Source organism: Paramormyrops kingsleyae, chromosome 22, assembly GCF_048594095.1.
Source record: "Paramormyrops kingsleyae isolate MSU_618 chromosome 22, PKINGS_0.4, whole genome shotgun sequence".
Lineage (NCBI taxonomy): Eukaryota > Metazoa > Chordata > Actinopteri > Osteoglossiformes > Mormyridae > Paramormyrops > Paramormyrops kingsleyae.
In genome coordinates, this window is record NC_132818.1 from 20,927,751 (window position 1) to 20,947,035 (window position 19,285).

Below are 19,285 nucleotides of genomic sequence, written 5' to 3' on the forward strand. Positions count from 1 at the left end.
ACAGCCTGCTTCATCTATAATGCCCTAGGTCTGGAGGATATGCTAGCAAGAATAGAGTATAAATGTTATAGTATAGTTCTATGCTTACAGTCATCTGGAACAGTTCAAATATAGATTCATGTTGCACTTCCTTATTTATGGTTTTTCCAGCCGGTGCAGCCATGGGAACGAAGGAATTTCCCCCTGGAGAGTGACCCAGTTGTAGAACCTGCTGACCAGGGCAGTCCGACAGATGACCAGCCGTGTCGAGGACTGCGACACATCTTGAGTTGCAAGACTAGTTCCTCCAAGTCAGAATCGGAGAACGACCCTCCGTCGCCCCTCCCAGACGACAGCGCTAAACAAAAGGGCCCTGGTCTGCTGAGATTTGGCCATCGATAAACGGCATGGCGTTTATATGGAAAAAGAAGCTAAACTGAAAATTTTACAGCGAAGTGTCCCTGTTGTTTGATATTCAAACATCAGTCAATTTTTTCACGGTTTTTAGTGAACATAAAGAGTATAGATCCTGTTTTCAAGTTTGTCACAAGAAAAACCCATAAAGCATCAGTGCAGGACTAGATAGATTGTTAAACAGCAATTTCAGACAAATGTGGCACCATTTTTGTTTGTTTTGTTTTTTTGTTTTGTCTGTTTCCCCCCCTTCACCTTAGGTGTAAACCTAGAATACTGTCAAATTAAGGGTTTGCCATCAGGAGACATTTTCAATTAGTTTGTGTTTTTTTTGTTTTTGTTTTTTTGAACCCATTAAGTTTTAAGTGAAGTGACAAAATACCACCACCCCCCCCCCCCCCCAGCTTTCTGGGCTTGCTGATAGTCCCCTCCTCCTTGGGTCGGGGGTCGTAGCAAGACAGTTTAGAGCACTTATGCTGCAGCATGACTTCGGTGTGGCTAACTGAGGGGGGGGGGGGCTGTCTGCACTGCTTAACTTTGGATTCCCAGTCTCGGTGTGTGTGGCATTTTCACAGTGACTCGGGCACATGTACCCACCCCCCCAATTCCTCCCCTTCAGTGACTGGAAGACTGGGCTGGGGCAATCTCGCGGCCTGGGGCACTTGTCTTACTCAGATTGCTGCTGTTACACCTAATCATGCCGAATTCGAGAGAAATGAATCTTTAGCCCAAACCAAAGCTTTCGTGTTTTTAAAAAAATAAATAAATTACGTACATACATTAACGGGGCAACTGAGCGCCCTCTTTTGGGTGTATTGTAAGTGCAATGTTTCTGTAAGTGAAAATGAGTGGATGACTGTCGGCTTATGTGTCAACGTAGGAATTTCACGTTTCTTCAGCGGCAGCATCCTCTCTCCCCTCTGTGACTTTAGTGTCTGTTTGGCTAGATGCACTAATAAACACATTTTATAAGTATTCACTTAAAAAGATGAAGATAAAAATACCAGTCAGACCTCAGGCTTCACGTTAAGCAGGCGTTTACTCGCTCGCCGGATTCTCTGGCTTCCGCTTTCCTGCCAGGATGATGTATATCTTTTTCTCCCCTTACGATCACTCAGACGGTAAAGACTACTTAGCTGTGCTATTATTACTTTTTTTGTCACCCAGCATTACTTTCATTGATTTGCAGACCAACTAAATTTACAGCACTATTCCCATTTTTATTTGGAAATTGCTATGCAATCTCGATTTTAATTGTATATTGATGTTTATTTATATATACACATATGTATGTATATATAAATAAATTATACATTGTTATGCTGTTTTTCATCCAATCCTGTATCACTGTATTGTTTTTTAATCACACAACTTGTCACGGCAGTTATTACAGAAGAGGAGCAAATAGCTTTTTTTTTTTTTTTTTTTTTTGTAAATAGTCCCATTAAAACCATTCATGTGAACAACTACCTGAGTTTGCCCCCTTTTTATGCATTGATGCATACTTTGATTGCTGGGGGGGTTGGGGGACTTGTGTAGTTCAGAGAGGGAAGCTCGTGGTGATTTGTTGGGGACAGGGAGGTGGTCTTTTGCTTTGTACTGTTTTCTTGCTCCAAGGGCTATTGATAAACAAGCAATACGTTGGAACAAAGCAATACCGGTTCATGAATTACATTATTTGGCTTTGCTTTAGGCGAGGTTTAAGTGGTTGAGGAACATTTCAAATTCTCATATTAAATGCCAGCTGTGCTGAACAAATGTGTTCTATTGTGCTCAGTGACTTCAAGTTAGGCTGTGCTAAACTCAGAATTCTCAGCATCAAGAGGAGGTTTCATTAATGTTGAGATCAGATTGCACGTTACATCAGATTACGTCTGAGCAGATTACATCAACTAGTGTTCATTTTATGCCGTCGCTCTTGCAAACATTTCGATTCCCATAGCTGATATGAATGGAGTGATATTTGAAGATGGGGGGGGGGGGAGAGTGGGGGAACGAATGCAGCAAAGGCTAATCTCTGCTACTGGGATAAAGAATGTTTAGCTTTGCTAAGAAGTTGGCCTCCCAAAAATTTTCCACACATTTTTAGATGTTGTAAAACTTGCTTCTTATCGCATTGTCAAGCAAAGTCTCTCACCTCAGCTTAACATTCTATTCAGTTGAGGCAAGGTATATGAACCCTGCATAAATTGATCTTCATTTAAGTCGTGACTTCATAACAATTTAACAAATTATACACGTTACATATTTACATTTGCCATATGTTTGTCATACAAATGTTTTGAACAATTAAGGTAATTCATGTCAAAACTATATGGATCTAATTCTATCAGCACCACGATGCCAAGGGACAAATTTCCCGACTTGGGTGGGATGCTAAAATTTGCCGATCTTGGCTATGAATAAGAATTTCTGAGTGGGGGAATGGAAGCTGCTCTACGATAATGACACTTTGATAGGAGGGCGTGGAGTTTACGGTGAATCTAGGTGTGGTTTTCGCTTGTTCTGCTATTCTTCACAGCAGAATTCTGTTGAAGTGCAATTTAACTTGATCAAAAGAGATCTCAATAAGAGTGTTTAAGTGCCTGAAACTGGAAAGGATTACAAAAGAAGTTTTGAAGATTTCCATTGCCGTTCTCAGTAGTTGGGCATTCTGCAAAGATCAGTGCGACCATAGAATCCTCAAAGGACCTTAACGTGATAGCAAAGGATCTGCAGGCATGTCTTGAACGGAACGTCTGTGTTCATGAGTCTATCACAAGAAAAAATGAGTGAACGAGAGATGCACAGAGGAAGCTGCTGCCCAACAGAAAAAATTCTGGAGCTACAGAGAGCATTTAGAGGTTATTGCCAATGAAGGCTGATCTGCTAATTGCTAAATGTTGTGGTTCACATACCTTTTCCATCAATTACCTCAGTTGTGTAAACCATCCGAAGATGTGGCAATGTACAGTATTGTTGCATAGGACTTTTCATTACGATTATGATGATCAGACATTCATGCAAAAGTCAGGATGATTGTAACGTTTGTGTCTTGTGATTTGGCATACAATGGATCTAGGTGCATGCTACATCCAAAGATTAAATCTAAAGTACTATTTTTATTTTTTTAATTGCAGTATTGTTCTGCAGCTGTTGCATACGTAAAATGTTCCTAATTAAATTTTTGTGAATAATCTATCGCTGCATCGAGTCTTTTCGTAAGTGAATTGGCTCAGTGATTGGTTTTGATAAGTGACTCGATGTATTGAAGTAAATTGAAAGGCTGTTCTTAATTTTTAATTATTTCATCTGCCGTTTGCCATCTTGGAACATCTAACCCACGTTAGATGCTTTTTTCCCAAAACAATTTGCTTAAAAAAATGTACATCTGTCCCATTGTAAAGACACAGATTGAGGAATACTAAACAGTCAGTGGAAGAAATGATTTTCGTTATGGGTGCTGTTACGTTCTCTGTGAACTGGGCCGTTTCATCACAAGAGAAGAACGGAGCCCCCCCCCCCCCCCGAAGCCATTGATGCGGGAGAAACTCCAGTAAGTTCCTTGCCTCTGCCCCCCCCCCCCCCCCCCCCCCCCACTTGTGTGGTAGGTACAAGCAGGGTGTGTTTGGTCCTGATATGCATGACGTGTGTCTCCTTTATTCATGGGGTAGTGGAAACAAATGAAGTTGCTTTTGTGAGATTTCCATCGTCTTAAACGTGTTACAATTCTAGGGGATTTCACAGGCAAGGCAGGTTAATACAACTTGGGAGCAGTTCTGGAAATGTGGGCTAATTGGAGGACAAGTTAGGAAAAAAAATCATCTTAGGTTACCAAAAAAATTGTCCGATAACTCCTTTCTACATTATTTCAGATGCAAGCTCCTCAAACGCACATCACTCTTGGTTCAGGGTCCTGACTGTCTGGCCTTTATGAATCCTAGTCTTATCCTACAAGGTTAAATTCAAAATAAAGGCAAATGTGCCTTAATCTGATGCAGTGTTAAGGTTTGCTTTGATGAGTATTATATTGACTGAAGTATGTACATAAATAGTGCCAGAATTCAGGTCTCAGTTGTCGCTCATACTGTTTTGCCTTTGATTCTGGTGCATGTACAGTAATTATATACTGTTGTGGTAGGCGGACGCTGCAGAGATGGACGTGACCATTGGCTTGACACACCAGCTGAACAAGCGTAAGCAGGGAAGCAATAATGTATTCCAGCCTGTAGCAGGAAGAGCTGGGGAGAGCGATCGGCGTTGTTACTGCTGGAGGGTGACACATTGCTGGGGAGGGGCTGGCCTGGTTGATCTCTCTCACTATTATTGTTGGGTTAATCCACTTGGTTTGGAATTCATGATTCCAGTTTGATATTAAATGGTAACGGCAGATTCAGTTCCAAGGGTCAGAGGTTCTCAGCCTATATTGCACCGTGACCCAATTGTCACCATGCCAGCTCAGTCGCGACCCTATATCAAGTATAGGTTTAAATTAACGCTATGATCAAGCGTGCAGGTGCTCTGCAATTTACGCCAATCAATGCCTATTGCACAAATCTGATTGGATGTGGAGGGAAATTTTAAGTTAAACATCTGTGGTTTGGCTTCTTGGATTGGTTGACTGTTCATTAGTTTTGCACTAAGCATTTGCAGACCCAAGACCCGTTTATGTAGGTTAATTCTAGGATTGGGGCTGGGAAATCTGATCGTGGATCAGCATTGCAACGTGCCCGTTTTAAAATGCTTACATTTCTAACTCTGCTTCACAACCCTTTCAGAATTTGCTGTGACCCAAATTTGGGTCGCGACCCATTGCTGCCACAGGTGAATAATTTGAAATCCATTTAGCAAATTATGACTTTATTAACATAAAAAATAATGCCTGCAAATCTCAAGTTATTGGTAAATGCCAATGGCTCCTTATGGATTTTAATCACGACATTTTTTCTTCATTTGTATCCTGACAAACAAAACCTCCATTGTTTGTTGTTATGAGGACCTAGGGATTGTGAAGCCAAACTGTAATGTAGCCAGTGTGTGATGAATAGCTGGGATATAGGGTGCCCTCTTGTGGCAATTACGATATTGAGTCCAAGAACAATGTGTGTGAATACAAGTACCATGCAGGAACAAACTGTCAGTCATGAATTGCGCAAGAATTTTTGGAGAAGGTCCAAAATAAGCAGGTCCTGGCACGGGGTAGAATGAGCACAATATGGAAATTAAGATTAATGCTTTCCCACATTTTTCCCCATTGTACGTGCTGTTTATTTACCAACTTATGCAGGTATTGTTAACGTTAGCATATAACCCTTTAAATTTCCGGCATTTTTTGACAATTTATGATGGAGTTCCTTAAAGCACTTTGTCGTTATACGTTGCATATGGAATCATAATCCTTGACAAGAAGTTATCGATATATCAACTTAATATAATGGTTTCCCTTAAAGGGATATTTTATGAAAATGTTTCTTTTTATTTCTAATTCTAATTTCTTGACGCCAGAAGATTAACAGTGATTATAAATATTATGACCTTCGTTTATTAATTATAAAGATCTTTTTGCCAGGCACCTAGAGCTCTGGGAATTCCGGGGGAGGCGTAGACTCTCCGATCCACTGGCAGATTCCAGCCCCAAGACCGCCAGCTGCTGCCGTTGGCCGATAGACGTGGAATGCGAGTTCATTGCGTGTTTGCAATGCATACAGAGTGATAAACGAGGCCTTTCACACTTCACGGGTCCAGTCAACAAGGCCGCCAACTTCAGTCAGCTGGCTGGAGTGAGATTTTCAATTCATAAGTCTGCACACGCATTTACATGTATGTAACACTTTTATTACATTGCAAACCCTACAGGGTATTTGTAAACTACCCCAACGCTCTTGATGTAGCTAGTTTTAAGTTTACAATGGAATAATGAAAAATATAGATTTGCCTTTAACTTTCTTGCGTGAGCGTGAGAGTCTGAAAGCGCGAGTGTCACGCCGGATGCGCGAGAGCTGCTAATTAATCCTGCCAATCACCCCTATCTGCCTGCTATTCATGGGTATGTCCTCCTTTGCTGTAATTCCGCCTTGTGAAAACTTGTTCAGTGTATTGGAATATGTAGTTTATAGGTGCCATTGAGATAGAGTGGATACCAACAGATTAAGAGCAATGTAACACAAACCTTTACATGGAAGCATTTCCGATAAGCGCTTATGCAACGCTGCCCCGGAGCCGATGTCGGTAAGCGGAAGAAGCGGAGGAAGTTCTGGGTGGCAGGTGAGAACCTGCACAGGGCGCGCGCTCACACACCGGGCAATTTAACGATACAAACCCCATGTGATAGATAGACTGCAAGAAGGCAATTTAATACAATTTCTGAGAGTTCCTTTTTTAATATTAGCGGGGTAGAAATTATAGCAGAATTTGTGATTAAAAAAATGGTGCGAGTTCTTATACTACATTTATTATCCACCTATACGGCTGAAATATTTTGAGGAGAATTTTAGTGGCACAGCCTGTAGTCAGTTGACAAACGGACTTGTAGTTGCATTCAAAAGGCGAAACATTTGTCTTTCATGTCTGGCAAAACGGACAAGTGTCTCTGATTCAGTTACCCGCAAAAGTTAGCAGGTGGCGCTTCACGTGCAGCCTGCTCAGATGATTCATGGTCCAGTTTGTTCTTCACAAACAGATGAGCGTTCATGGCACAAGTGGCATGCAGTCTGTCGGTACTTGTGTTACTTGTCTTTCCTAGGTTTAACTTCATTCAGCAGCTCCGAGCGCGAGACTGACGGCAAAGCAATTTTATCCTGCGGGTTTAACAATACAAATTACGGATAATGACACTCGAAAGGTCGTTCCTCACGTAAACCCACCCCTGAGCAGAAGGAATGCGCCTCCATGACGAAGAACTCAGGAGGAATTCTTTCCCTCCCCCGTCCGGAGAGACAGAGCCCGCAAATTAAAAGCAGCAGAGACGCCAAGATGCCGTTTCTTATAAGGACTTAAGTGAGTGGTATGAGAGGGCTTTGAATTTAACATGAGTGTCTATTAAAAGATCTCAGCCGCTTTTCCCCGCCTCCTTTACATCCCCCTGTGTATTGTCTCTTTTATTAGAGCACCGTCTTTTCCGTTTGTTAATGTCTTATTTCAATATTAGCTAATAGATCAGTCGCTGCTCCTGGGTGCAAAGATGGAACTGATGTGACAGAATGATAAACTTAAATGTGGATCAAGACTATCGGTGCCCTTTATAATTAAATCTGTCTCTCCTTTTATAGTGTGTCCAGGTTCTGTGGGCTGGTCCTTGCACACACCCCTGTGGAATGAGTCGGACAGGGTATAAAACTCCTGACTTGATGCTCTCGGGTCAGCGGAACCCCCCGGCTGTATCACCTGCCCCAGCCTTCTTGAAACGGAGAACATCCTGCTCAGAGATGGCCCCAAAAAAGCCAGAGCCCAAGAAGGAGGCACCTAAGCCTGCTCCGGCCCCGTCACCGGAGCCTGAGAAGGCTAAGGAGCCTGACTTTGACCCGAAGGACATCACCGTGAGTCCCCCGGCCACGCCTCATACGGGGAGGGATACGCAGCTAGTCGATGGGTCCACATCTCTATCTCTATGTTAGTCTAGCTACTTGCCTGCTCTAATGCATGTTCTTTTTGTGCCCCCCCCCCCCCCCATAGGTGTTCCGGGGGGCTGTATCACCAAGCTGGATTTCATGCATAGCCGAATTTAAGGTAGTCTGGGCTAAATGGAAGTGAAAGGGGATAAAGTTAACTTAAACTGGGGGACCTTAAATCCGACACGTTATCCAGCTAGGCAAGAAATCCTTCTTGGTGATACAGCACGGGGCCAGCCTCTCAGTTTATATTTTAATGTTTGTTTGTTACTATTGTTCTTCATTAACTTTTCCAGGGGATCCATTGTGTGTGTAGGTTCTTGTTTTAAACTCGTAAAATTAAATCTGTTAAATAATGATATTTAATTAAGCTGTATCAGGATCTAGATGTTATGCCTGCTGTCTGTTGTGCATTGCAGTTCAGAACCTACCCTTAGGCCATTGTTACAACTGAATTACTTTTCTATATATTTTGTATATTTTTGTATATTTTAATTTTGCAGGTCAAACAACAGTATACATTTGTATTGAATGCCATTTGGAAAAATCAATTGTTACAAATTAGGCAATTAACTAATTATTTTTGTGTGATTTATTAATAATCATAATTGTCTATTTAATATTACCATATGTTTTTTTTTTTTTTTTCTGCTAATACAAATACCAATCTAAAATTTCTAGAAAAAAAATCCAGGCAAAAAATTTTTCTTAATCCCGTTCAGGGTCATGGGAAAATCAGACAATGTCTTAATGTTGTAATTCAATCAGCCAGCAGTCAGCCTGAGTAAAAATTGCGTATTTTGTACCTTCAACCAAGTGTGAAAATAACATATAAAAATAATTTCTGATTTTTTGGAGTTTTTAAACAGAATGTCATGGTTATTTGTCTCTATCCGAGGTACTCTCTTGAGAAATGTACCACTGGAAAATAAAGAATCCTCTGTCTGCATTTTATAGCAAAACCACTTCATATCATATCTGTCCATCTATTATTAATAACATGGGCAGTTTGATCCCAAGGTGCTCAGACAGTAAGACCAACAGAGTCAGCAATCTACCTGAACAGCGAGTTGGAAATGTAGTGAGTAATCGGAGTGACTAAAAGTAAGTCACGCAAGCAAAGGGAGACCATGAAAGATCTGCACCAAGGTGACAGGAGACAGGACACTGCATGCCCTCTTCCATGTGAAATCAGTGCCAGATTGCATTTGGCTCTGGGGAGCTTCCCGGCTATGGAATTTAACGGACAGACACGTGGTACCACAAGAGTCTGCTAATGGACACTAGACCATCTTCGGTTTGGCTCTTGCTTTAGCTAATTGCTTTTGCGTTCCCGTTATTCCCTAATTAGCCCCACCCCCCACCCCCCCCACACACACACACACTTTTCCACCAGAGATGGACGGGGCAGATCGCTTTCACACCAATTCCCTGAGAACTATAATTAGCCCCACCGACGGGCTTGAGTTGTACTGGGACCGTTTGCTGACTTTCTGCCGGCCAGTACGTGATTCTGCCGTCTAGGCTTTGCAATCCCACAGTGATTCTCCTCCCCCAGAATAGCAGTAAGCTGCTTTGAAGCCAGTAACCCAAGAATGTTAATCTGAGGTGGTTTCCATTTTTGTACGACAGGCTGAAATAACGGAAAATCTTGGGCGTGTTAAGGGCTACATTCACACATTCCCATCGCAGTTCATATAAAACATAGCTATTGATCTAATAGATTCTGAAATGAAGACATTGCTTCGCCTGCACCAAAGAGAACGTGGGCAGATGGGTGATTTTACACAAATGTTTGATGATTTGGATGAATGGTCCATTGATGTGGTGGTTAAACACAGTTTAACCACAGTGAAGGTCCTCTCCGGAACATGTCACATAAAATTAAGCAGTTCTGTAGCCTCATGTATTTATCTTAAGGTCCTCATGAGACCTTCCATCATTTTAATGTCAGTTATGTAGCATTTGTTTATGGTATGGTATTAAGTAAATATCAATCCATTTATTTTCATCTACCTAATGTAATGTTGTTTATGAACACATTATTTGCTTAATATGTAACAAGCTGTGCTATTGTGAGGTATTGTGTGACAATAGTCTATTTCTATTTCAGATTGAATTTAATGCAGATCAAATTGAAGGTGAGCTGTGTAATATTTTATTTTCGAGTTATATTTTTTTATGCATATGATCGTAAATTTAATGAAGAATTCCTTATAAACGTTGAAATTATTAGTGCTTGCAAGTCAAGTTATTTTGAGTCATTTATTTTGATCAGTACATCCACATAATCAACTGGCGTGTGTTATGTCCGCAGAGTTCAAAGAGGCCTTCATGCTGTTTGACAGAACCCCAAAGTGCGAGATGAAAATATCCTACGCGCAATGCGGTGATGTCATTCGGGCTCTGGGCCAGAACCCCACCAACGCCGAGGTCATGAAGGTTCTGGGAAAGCCAAAACCAGAAGGTCAGTGTGGAGAAGCCCTCCTTGTGCCCAGCTACCTGTCCACCATCACAGCGCCGATGGATCCATGCTCCTTCCAGGCCCGGATGCCTTTTTACATGTGGATAGTTTTTAACATGTATCTATATAACCTCATATTTTCTGATTTTCTCCCACAGTCCAAAAACATGTCGATAGATGGATGGATGCCAGTTCATTCATAACACAGATGCTCAAACTTTATTGAAAGTCCTTGTCTGGATGCCTAGAAACTCTGCTTAGTCTGCTAAACACATGCACTCAGGGGAGTCGGATGGGGGTGATATGTCGCCCCCCCCCCCCCAGTATTTAATTTGGCTTCATTCACCCCTCCTGTAATCAGACCATTGTATTTCAGTTGTGAAGTTCTGTCCTCCCTGATATCAAACTCTCTCCCATACGCCGCTGCCCTTCTTATCCACTATGTTCCCATAGAGATGAACACCAAGATGATGGATTTCGAGACCTTCCTGCCAATGTTTCAGCACATCTCAAAGTCAAAGGACAGGGGCACCCAGGAAGATTTCATAGAGGGGCTCCGCGTCTTCGACAAGGAGGGCAACGGCAGTATTATGGGGGCAGAGCTCCGTCACGTGCTCGTCACCCTGGGTTGGTGCTTTTCTGCCTCGAGCTCCACCTGACAACCATACATCTTGTTGTTTGTTTTCTTTTTTGTGAAAACAATGGGGAACCATTGAATCTGCATGCTCTGTGTCTGAATGTCACATGTATCAACTATAGTTTGGTGTCCTGAGTGGATTATCATACACTGCCCAGCCAAAAAGAAGGTCACCGTTTGAATTTAAATCAGCAAGTACTTAAGAGCCAATGGCTGGATCATTATTACATTTTTAGCAACATTATGCAGCAATAAAGTAAAGTCAGCTGAGTGCCTGAATCTCCTGAATAACCAGGGTATCCCATCAATGGGTTTTTTCTTTCCTAATGGCATGGGCATATTCCCGGACGATAATGCCAAGATTCATCGGACTCGAATTGTCACAGAATGGTTCAGGGAGCATGAGGAATCATTTTCACGCATGAATTTGCCAGCACAGATTCTTGAAAGTGCGAGATGTGCTGAAGACGACTTTACAGAGTGGCTCAACCTATCATCAATTCAAGATCCTGACGAGAAATTAATGCAAATCTGGATGGAAAAAAAACCCTGAGACGTTGCCTAAGCACGTGGAAACAGTGCCATGAAGAATGTGCACCATAATCAAAGCTAAAGGCGGTCCTACGAAATATTAAAGTGTGCGACTGATTTTTGGCCAGGCAGCATATCTTTGACCCAGATTACCCAGGTCACCACAATATATTTTTTTCTGCAGGTGAAAAGATGCTAGAAAAAGAAGTGGAGCAGATGCTGTCTGGGCAGGAAGATGGAAATGGATGCATCAGTTATGAAGGTGACTGATAACTCCCCATCTGCAGCTCTCACCCTGTTTGACCTAAACATGCAGATATTAATTTTTTTCGCTTGCTTGTTTTTTTTTTTTGCAGCATTTGTAAAACACATCATGTCCGGCTGAACATCAAGTAACAGATATCATCTGATGGGATTGAAGCTCGGACTGAGAAACGGAATGAATACACAGATTAATCATTTAATTTCAGCATTCTGACTGAATTTCAAGTCCTGCCCTGAAGCAACAAGCTCAACCTGCTTTTTCACTTTGTCCAGAAAAGACACAGACCTTGTTTGCGTGCCAAAGAAGTCCCTTCTCAGCCAGTTCGGGTGTGATTTCTAATTTATTGATGTGCTATTTCAATGGCAAAAGAATCGGTTTAATAATTAAATTGATACTAAAGCACTGTGCTGGCTTCATTTCATAATTCCACGCAACCACTATAAAATGACAAATAATTGAGATAAACCATGCAATACTGTTATCTGTTAGAAGGGAACATGCATTTCCGTACCACATTGCTGAGTTCATGAATTCACACTATAGAATCAAGGACTCTGAAGGTGCCATTAAAACTGCATGTTTGATCCTGACTTGAACCGTGTGTGTAGATTTCATGCGTCCTCCATTTTCATATGATTTAGAAATACTTATCTGGAATTACATGGCTAACAATAGGCGCTACTCACACTTGTGAATAGTTCACTGATGATGCTCATGTAGCTAAGGTAACGGATTTATATTTCACAATCTTTATGACTCTCTATAAAAATAAAAAACACACCAGAAACTTTAATTTGAACCCGGGATGCAGACAGCACAAGACATTTGAAGACTGGAGAGGAAAGAGTAATTAAGTTTTTTACTCTGATTTCTTATATCGTTCTTCATGCACCTGGGGCCCTACTGATAGTTCACCATTGGATATCTACCAGAACTGAGAATGGCCTTTTTCCATAAGACAGAGAGCTTTTAAACACAATTTTCCCCAAAGCTTCTATACATAGGATGGTCCTGTATAGGCAGCCCAATTACCTTGCTCATAGATGGTTGAAGGTTTGAATCTCGTATTTTCTGGGGGCATGTGTAAACTTTGCAAGTTCACTCCATATTTCTTCTGGATTCTCAAGCATACTTGTTTCTTCTTGTAGTCCAGACTTGCAGCTAAACTAACTAAATCTAAATTGTGTATAGTGTGTGTGTGTGTGTGTGTGTGTTCCATGCGATGGACAGGCATCCCATCAAGGGTGAACCCTTGTATCCTGTGATACCTATAACCCTAACCCTAATTATTGTCTCAAAGAAGGGATAGTTCCATACAATTTTGCAAATTCTGATTCAATGAAAAATTACCATGCCATAAATAATATACTTTAGCTCAACGTATATTTAAGTCGTAGTCGGTTGTTTCATACTGACTCGGCAACGATCAGTAGGTTTTGTGGTACTAGCATGTTTCTGCCTGAGGAGGGCGCTGTGGCTCTTCTGTAGAAGTAACAGGTGCGTCTTGTAAAGCATGCAGATTGACATACTTAGAAATACAGCGAACTGTTTGTATATATATTTATAAAATGATAGCTCTATGTGTGCGACATTACAGCTTGAGGCCGTATGTGTGTATGGCTGAATTTATATAAATGGGGTTAAAATTATGACGAGCTGTTGCCTCGGTTTCCGACACAAATACGCAGTATACAGCTCTCACTGATGTGACGCAGCAGCGCCCCTGGTGTCTGCTTCAGTGTATTTCCTCTGTGTGATTAGGTAAAGCCGGCAGGATAATATTCCTATGAAAAATACCGCCTGTAGGTGGCGAGTTTCTAGCGCGCCGCGCGAATGGACGTGCAACATGATTTCTAAAGTTACATACTCACATTATTCATATTTACATTATAATTACATTGATTAATGTGATTACATTACATTTAAATGTATAATTATATTATATTATAAGTCAATTTTCCGCAAACTAATTCTTAAGTTTACCAAGGTTCTGTGCTGTAACGGTTAAAAATAATATTTTTCATGTTCCTTTTAATGAACTTTTTTTTTAATTGAAAAACATTACCCGTTTAGCGGTTTCTCGTGTGACTCATTGGTGCTAACATGTATTTAACACAATACTGTTGGTGAACTATGCCGTCGTGAGTGGTAGTCAGTTAAAGCAAGTGACCGCTCCCAGAGCAGCTCATCCCTTCCAAGAAGTGGTGTGCTCATTATATTAGAATATGGCAACATTATCAGAGCGAGTGATTAGACCTCGGATTGAATTTCTGCTCAGCTGCTTTATTGAAATCACGAGTAGGCAAGATCCTGGATCAGTTTATGGGCAGAGAAACTTAAATGCAGAAAGGGGGAGGAGGGAGGGAGGGAAGGAGAGAGAGAGAGAGAGAGAGAGAGAGAGAGAGAGACCAAGAACAGTATACTCTGAGCATGTTCTTTAGCGTGTTAACGCCGGTCGTTCAGCGCAGAAAATCACTTAATAAGAATGGCAATAGGCAGCCACATACAAAGCTTTACTTATCAGAAAATGGCCATTTTGGGCAAAGCTGCACTCTGCCGATGTTTTCCCCAGAAATAAAGGAGCCCCATTGATTTATACGAATAAACGAGAACAAAATGTTACAATGTAACGTTTTTGAACTCGATATGTATGTGCCCCCATTACAGTATGCGGTAAAAATGTCTTTAATCGTCAATCATGCTTGTTTCATTCTGGAAGGAAACACAGAAGCTCTTACAGAAATGCACTTGTTTTTCAAAAGGGGCCCAAAAACTGGGGTCAAATGGATGACAATTGGATTATGAGTTATAATTAGCGATCATCCTACGGTGGACACAGTGCAGATTTCATCAGCCATCGGCAGTAGTACATAGATGTATTCCGTAGCAGAGTTTAGGCCTAACTGTACTATACAAGCCATTGTGCATTAAGTCATAGCTGACGGCATACAGTATAAGATACTGGTTAAGTCTGGCACTGTTTCATAGACTGAGGCCACTGGGGTTGATTCTGCACAAATTCCACTTCCATCGTGTAAAACTCCTTTAGAAACGATGCGTTAGATAACTGGGTGAAAAGGTGCCGTGTTATTATTTTATAACTTCCTTGTTGTACATAAAGAAAGTTATAGAGGCAGTTTTGATCCTGCTATAGTGGCATCTCCTATATAGTAAGTGGTGTTTCACTATGCACTATAGGTCTAATATAATCCGGATCGCGGCATTGGGAGCATCCTGCAAGTTTGCTGGTCACATTCACCGTTATTATTTAAATTAATTGGTATAGCGCTTTTGCTGTTTTGCAATTAAATTCCGGCCTTTGCTTGCGATACAGGCCTGAATGCACGACGCATACCGATCCCGTGCCAGCATTAAATTTTTTACACGCAAAATTCACACGAATTTACTCAAGATTTGTAATATTTCTACGTTGCAAAGCCGAGCGTTGTAAATTACCATAACAAAACGTTTGATTTATCCAATGTTACACTTTTTACAGTTTATTGTTCATATTTATGCAATATTGGCTCATAAACTATAATAGGGTTTAATTTATGTATAGACACTTTCACCGTGGAACTTGTGTTTATTAAACCATTAACACCGCTATAGATAGATAGATAGATAGATAGATAGATAGATAGATAGATAGATAGATAGATAGATAGATAGATCGATCCCACAGTGAATAATCAATAATCACTAGTCTTCGCCTACTAAGAACTTTGTTACTTTTGTCCGGGAGTCTGTTCCGCCTAAGTGATGATCCTACCTGAAGCAGCTCTCACATTTCACTCAAGACATACCTTCGTCAGCAACAGCTGCTTTCCAGCCTGCGTTGGCTTTGAGAAGGGGGGGGAACCCTTAGCAATAGCTTGAAGGAAGAGAAAACACCGGGCTCTTACTTGGTTCTGTGGAAATAACTGTATTACTGTTCAAGGTAAAAAGTCATCAAGTTGTTCGTCGACTTTTTTTTGGGGAGGGGGGGTGCTTGAATGGTCGGCAGAATCGGGCGTTGTGCGTTTCAGTCTGGAACTTCTGGTCTTGGGGGTTCTGAACTTCATCTAATAGTATTGCCTTGTTCCCTCCGTGATCAACATAACTACGTTATTAATTGTGTTAAGTTTATTTCCAGAGTGCTCCTTATTGACTCCAATTCGGATCTGGAACGTTTTTACATTCTCCTTTATTATTTAAGTGCATGATATGGGTGAATTTCACTGGAATTGGAATTTGAAAATTTCATTGCCGTTTACGTGTATTTGGTTCCTTAAATTAAAATGGTTCATGGTTCTTTAAATTAAAATGTATAAATATCCCACTTGGATATTATACTTTTATCATGATGATTCGTGCATTCTACTGCTCAATTATTCCCATTATGATTTATTATATGTACTACTGAACGTGTAAAAAGACAAAAACGTATTTTCCAGTAGTTATGTTGTAGCAAAAACATTAAACATTGTGTTATGCTACATTATATTATATTACATTATATGCTACATTATATTGTGTTAAAGGGAACATACATATTCCCTTTCCTTTTCTAAGTGGGGTGTTTTAGTTGTTAATCTGCAAAGGTTTTTCAAATTTATAGTATATAAATTTGAGGCCGAAAGTATATAGTATTCTATCTAAATATTTTCTATATAAATATCAAAATCCTGTTCGCCAAGTCTGATTTCAGTATTTCAACTGCTGCTGTTCATCACACGGCAGCCTGATCAAGCTACCCTTGAGCTAAGCTACCGGAAATCCATTTAATTAATTTACTTCTTCTCATTGGGGCTCGGTGACGTTGATTATTTGTTTGTGTGCCTGTTTTCGCCTGGGCCCTCGCCGTTTACCTGAGTGTGGCGGTACTCAGCGCCGCACCTGTCCAGTGCTTTGGCTGGATCGGGTTATTAATAGCTGGTGATGACACGGTTTCGAGCCTCGGAGTCGCTGCACGTCGTTATGCCTTCCTTATTGTACCCTGCTTAGTGCCCCTGTGATGCCGCCCTGTACAGCCGATGCCCCTGCATTTCTTTGCCAGCACATGCTATGCGAGATGCTTCGGATATGCCCCCCCCACCTCTACCCCGGAAGCGCCCATTAGCCAATTAGACCAAGATCTCCTTTTATATTAGTAGATGTCAGCAATACGCCTTTTCCCTTCCTGCTATCTGTCATCACGGGACTTTGATGTTACTCCAAATTGGTGTTTACTGAATTTGGTTGAAGACAGCCAGAGTGTTAATTAGGATTAGGATTAGCCAGTCTGTGGATGCCGGTAAATTCTTTATTCTCTATAAGAAAGGGATTGTTGTTCGTATTGAGTTGTTAGTATATTGTTTGCAGATTTGTTAGCATGTTGAACTGTTAGTAAATGAATGACTCAACGCCAGGACTGGAAGATTGGCTGTCTTTTGTGTGGTGTATGATCATTTTTTTTTCTGGGGGGGCATTTGTACTGGACTCTACAGTAGCAGCATTGTAATGGACAAGAGCACAGATCTTTTTGCCATGTTACCACGTTACCATTTATCATGTTTTGGACTTTGTGCATTAGTGCATTAAACACTTTTCTATTGCCTTGCCTGTTTGCCAAACGTATATTTTCTTTCTCTCATGTTGAATTAGATCTAACTTTATCATTTACTAACTCTCCAGCATCACCTGCTTTTGAATGAGCTGTCTGTCTTTGGCATTAAAAATCACAGTAAACACTCACACACACACACACACATATCTGTAATCATATCTTTGTGGGGACTCTCCATTCATTTCTATGGGGAGAAGTCTAGTCCCAATATCATGACCTTATGAGTTAACCCCTACCCAGCCCTAACCTTAACGATAAGTAACGAATCAAAATATGAGACTTTTGGCATTTTTCGTTTTTTGGTTGCATTCACAGATCTTTGTGGGGACCTGAAAAATGGTCCCCGCAACATCAAAATAACAGATTTTTACTACATTGTGGGGACATTTGCTCTCCACAATGTAATATAAACCTAATCCACACACATACACACACAAAGACATGTACTCATATTTCTGTGGGACTGTCCATTCATTTCAATGGGCAAAACCAAAATCCACACCTCTGGAGTTTAGGGAAATATGAGAAAGGAACCTTGTAAAAAAACCCTTATTATTATTTATTCTTATTTGCTTTACAACCTGTCAGTCATCATGAACACTATATCCAGAGCGGATCAGAGCAATCATCTAATTTACGATACGCCTTCGGTATCTTTTCTATATCGGATTGTGAATGTTTAGCATAGTGATATATTCCTGTCACAGCAGTGGTATGTATCTGTTATGGAAATAGAGATTGTGTTGTACTACAGTCATGAAACAGGGTTATAAAAACATTCCAATTCTCTACTAATCTGAATTAAATCAATTATACATACGTTTAACGTTAAATTTGTTTACCAGATGGTTTGGTCCAGAGCGACACACGCAGGGATGATAATAATGAAATTGCCAGATCATTAAAGTATCGGAATTTGAATTTATCCAAGACAATTTGGCCTAATAATGAAGATAATACCCCAAGCATTGTAATAACTGCCAGTGGTTGTTCAGTTAAGATAACTTATTAAGATGCTGGCTCGTGACGGCACTTATGACACTATTTAGGGGACATTTATGACCAAAGTGACATGAAAATTGTGGATCCGAGGGCTGGATCAGGAAGTGTCCCTGCAAAAATTGGGGTTTAGCGCCCAACTCTCGTACCGCTTTGGAAGATACACGATTAGAACTTAACCAACTGTTTTGAAGTATGCACTAAATTTTGGCAATAAAATGCTTGCTCATGGATATTTTACTATTATATATGTGATGCAGGTGTGGACACAACAATTACTTTTAAGACATTGTCATATTCAGGTGAAGTCAGATGGGCTTTATATTGCCAGACATTATCAGAGTATTAATAAATCAATCTATGGGATCTCTTGGCCCTTTAAAAATGGGTGTAACTTTGTGTAACTCTGTGGATACTATCAATGGCCTGTGTCACTTCAGTGTTTTTCCTTCACTTTGGAAATTGGTCTTTCAGGATACACTTATGGCTGTTTCACTTATTTGTTTTTTTTTTCACCCAGACTAAAATGGAAATAAAATCTTGGAATCAAAATCCCCCTGTATTTGCTGGCAGCTATAGCTATATATTATCAGGTCGAGTCATGTGCATGTGCGTATTGGTTCTAAGAATGTTATTGTTTGTATTTGGGATGCATGATTGATTGTCAGAGGTGTCAGTGATGAACGGGTGTTTTTTCTAGGTGCACAAATGTTTGTGGACATGCAAGATAGATGACAATAAAAAAATCTGGAATGTGGAATCTTGGATCTTGAATCTATTTTTAGGGTTACGAGTATCCATGCGTAGGAAATGTTTTTTTTGA

General features: G+C 40.7%; 2 protein-coding genes across 6 annotated transcripts in view; both read left to right on the forward strand.

Annotated features, from left to right (window-relative positions):
• Positions 1–1,860, forward strand: part of LOC111855981 (KAT8 regulatory NSL complex subunit 1-like) — a 36,335-nt gene extending 34,475 nt beyond the window's left edge. For all 3 annotated transcript variants that reach the window (XM_023835545.2, XM_023835546.2, XM_023835544.2), the window contains one exon: positions 151–1,860. In XM_023835545.2, coding sequence (XP_023691313.1) covers positions 151–381 — 231 coding nt within the window. In that variant the 3' untranslated portion in view covers positions 382–1,860. The remainder of the gene's footprint in view (positions 1–150) is intronic.
• A 4,348-nt stretch (positions 1,861–6,208) lies between these two features.
• On the forward strand, positions 6,209–12,244 carry LOC111856076 (myosin light chain 4-like). 3 transcript variants are annotated; one of them, XM_023835739.2, is made up of 8 exons: positions 6,209–6,636; positions 7,115–7,368; positions 7,641–7,907; positions 10,093–10,120; positions 10,297–10,446; positions 10,897–11,070; positions 11,796–11,873; positions 11,968–12,244. In XM_023835739.2, the coding sequence occupies exons 3-8, from the start codon at positions 7,686–7,688 to the stop codon at positions 11,994–11,996; spliced, it is 681 nt and encodes a 226-aa protein (XP_023691507.1). In that variant the 5' UTR covers positions 6,209–6,636; positions 7,115–7,368; positions 7,641–7,685; the 3' UTR covers positions 11,997–12,244. The 3 variants fall into 3 exon arrangements, with proteins under 3 accessions (XP_023691507.1, XP_023691504.1, XP_072561162.1); XM_072705061.1 differs by having other exon boundaries at positions 6,605–6,636; positions 7,246–7,368; XM_023835736.2 differs by lacking the exon at positions 7,115–7,368.
• The last annotated feature ends 7,041 nt before the right edge of the window (positions 12,245–19,285 follow it).

What these genes read in the sequence shown, in the direction of transcription:
- LOC111856076 (XM_023835736.2), top strand. Translation starts at nt 6,595, where the DNA reads ATGTCGGTAAGCGGAAGAAGCGGAGGAAGTTCTGGGTGGCAG. An exon ending in TTGACCCGAAGGACATCACC is followed by an intron (nt 7,908 to 10,092) that starts GTGAGTCCCCCG and finishes TTTCTATTTCAG; the next exon opens with ATTGAATTTAATGCAGATCA. An exon ending in TCACGTGCTCGTCACCCTGG is followed by an intron (nt 11,071 to 11,795) that starts GTTGGTGCTTTT and finishes TTTTTTCTGCAG; the next exon opens with GTGAAAAGATGCTAGAAAAA.